This window comes from Eimeria tenella, genomic scaffold, assembly GCF_000499545.2.
Source record: "Eimeria tenella Houghton genomic scaffold, Eth_scaff1529, whole genome shotgun sequence".
Taxonomy (NCBI): Eukaryota; Apicomplexa; class Conoidasida; order Eucoccidiorida; family Eimeriidae; genus Eimeria; species Eimeria tenella.
Window position 1 is genome coordinate 1 of NW_013543995.1, and position 2,203 is coordinate 2,203.

At 57.5% G+C, this 2,203-nt stretch overlaps 1 protein-coding gene across 1 annotated transcript; it reads left to right on the plus strand.

The window, feature by feature from the left end:
* Positions 1-459: 459 nt before the first annotated feature.
* Positions 460-1,897, plus strand: ETH_00015020 (uncharacterized protein; the record flags this gene model as incomplete). The annotated part of the gene is made up of 2 exons (XM_013379172.1): positions 460-1,416; positions 1,768-1,897. Coding segments are annotated over 2 exons (1,087 nt in total), but the record flags the coding sequence as incomplete, so codon positions are not given.
* Between the last annotated feature and the right edge of the window lie 306 nt (positions 1,898-2,203).

Genomic DNA, 2,203 nt, shown 5'->3' on the forward strand with positions numbered 1-2,203 from the left:
CTGCAGATCGCTGCTTCGTCGCGCCAAACCCTAAACCCTAAACCCTAAACCCTAAATCAGCGAATTCGCCTTCGTTTGGCGCCTGCTCAAGCGGGGTTTCCCCCGCCCGGGACCCTGGCCATTGTAGCTCATTTAATTAGTTGTGAATTAATTAATTAATTAATTAATTAATTAATTAATTAAGTTTTTATCTTCTTGTTCAATCCCCTCCAGCAGGCGCCGCCGCGCAGGGCCCCGGGCCTGCGCAGCAAATCAACCGCAATGCAGCAGCAGCAGCAGCAGCAGCAGCAGTGTATTTAAATGTTTATCTGCTGCTGCTTCAGTGTACAGACACCCCATATCCGACAGGAGACCCTCCGCCCTGCAGCCCTAGGGTTTAGGGTTTGTGGCCCGGGCTCCAGGGTTATCGTCAAGGGTTTTGAGGGTTTAGGGTTTAGGGTTTAGGGTTTAGGGTTTGCGATGGGGTGCACGCATTCTTCTCGGCGGGGTAGCGTGCCCTTCTCCAGCAGCTCGAGTGCATGCAGCAGGAGCTTCAAATATGAAAAGCAGCAGCAGCAGCAGCAGCAGCAGCAGCAGCTGCTGCTGCTGCAGCACCACGACCATGCTTCTACAGAACGCAGCACAGCTTCAGGTGTACGTACAGCAGCAACACGAGCAAGCACTGCTGGCAGCCCCCAGGGGCCCCAGATAACAGACCCAGCAGCAGCAGCAGCAGCAGCAGCAGCAACAGCAGCAGCAGCAGAGGCTACAGCTGACCCTCCCCAGTCGTCGACCGCAGCAGCAGCAGCGCCAGCAGCAGCGCCAGCAGCAGCGCCAGCAGCAGCGCCAGCAGCAGCGCCGGCAGCGCCAGCAGGAGCAGCAGCAGCGCCAGCAGCGCCAGCAGCGCCAGCAGCAGCAGCAGCAGCGCCAGCAGCAGCAGCAGCAGCGCCAGCAGCAGCAGCAGCAGCGCCAGCAGCAGCAGCAACGTCAGTAGGATCCCGAATTATCCGCTTTTTAAGGAAGCGTCCACCGAAGACAAATCCCAAATGGCAGCAGCAGCCGCAGCAGCAGCAGCAGCAGCAGCAGCTGGCGAAGGAACCGCAGCAGCAACAGCCTCAGCAGCAGCTGCTGCAGCAGCAGAAGCAGCAGCAGCTCCCACAGTGGAGGTCCCAGCAGCAGCTGCTGCAGCAGCAGCAGCAGCACTGGCAGCAGCAGGGAAGGCCCAAAAGCATACAGCTAAGGCGGGGCCGCTCTTTGCTGCAGAGCAGCCCCAGGGTTAGACGCCCTGCTGCTGCTGCTGCTACTTTTGCTGCTGCTGCTCCTGCCTGTGCTTCTGCTGCTGCTGCTCCTCCTCCTGCTGCCAGCAGCAGCAGCAACAGGAAAGCTCACAGCTGCTGCTCCCCGCAACTCGACTCCCTCAACTCCTCCAGCGACGCGGTGAACCCTAAACCCTAAACCCTAAACCCTGGACGCTAAACCCTAAACCCTTTAATTGTCTCTGTGGACTACTTTATTCGCTAGGGGCGCCGAAGGCATGTTTTTGTTGAGGGTTTAAAGCGCAGGCTCAGGGTTCTAGGGTTTAGGGTTTAGGGTTTAGGGTTTAGGGTTTAGAAGCGCTGGTTCCAGGGGAAGCGCCCCACTTCCAGGTCCCCTGAAATACATTTCAGGAGGGTTCACGGCCTAAAGCACAAAACTTGGTGTTTAGGGTTTAGGGTTTAGGGTTTAGGGTTTAGGGTTTAGGGTTTAGGGTTTAGGGTTTAGGGTTTAGGGTTTAGGGTTTGCGTGCAGGGTTCGGAGGCGTCTGCGGGCTGCCCCCTTTTTTTGTCTCTTTACCGCCAGCCCCTTTTCTCTTCGAGATTAAAAACAAATGCCAACTTCGACGACTTCTACAAACTCACCAACCACGTCCTCGGCACAGGTCTGCTGCTGCTGCTGCTGCTGCTGCTGCTGCTGCTGCTGCTGCTGCTGCTGTTGCTGGTGCTGGTGTGGGTGTTGGTGCTGCTGCGGGAGGTGGTGCTGGTGTGCTGCTGCTTGGTGTGGCGGTGTTGCTGCTGCTGCTGCTGCCGCTGCTGCTGGTGTGTGTGCCGCTGCTGCTGCTGCAGCTGCTGTAGGTCGTGCTGCTGCTGCTGCTGCTGCTGCAGCAGCACAACGCTGCGTTGCCAATCCTCACAGACGTTCGATGCGGACTTGGTTCTTCAACCAGGAAAAAGAAAAAAAGAAATAA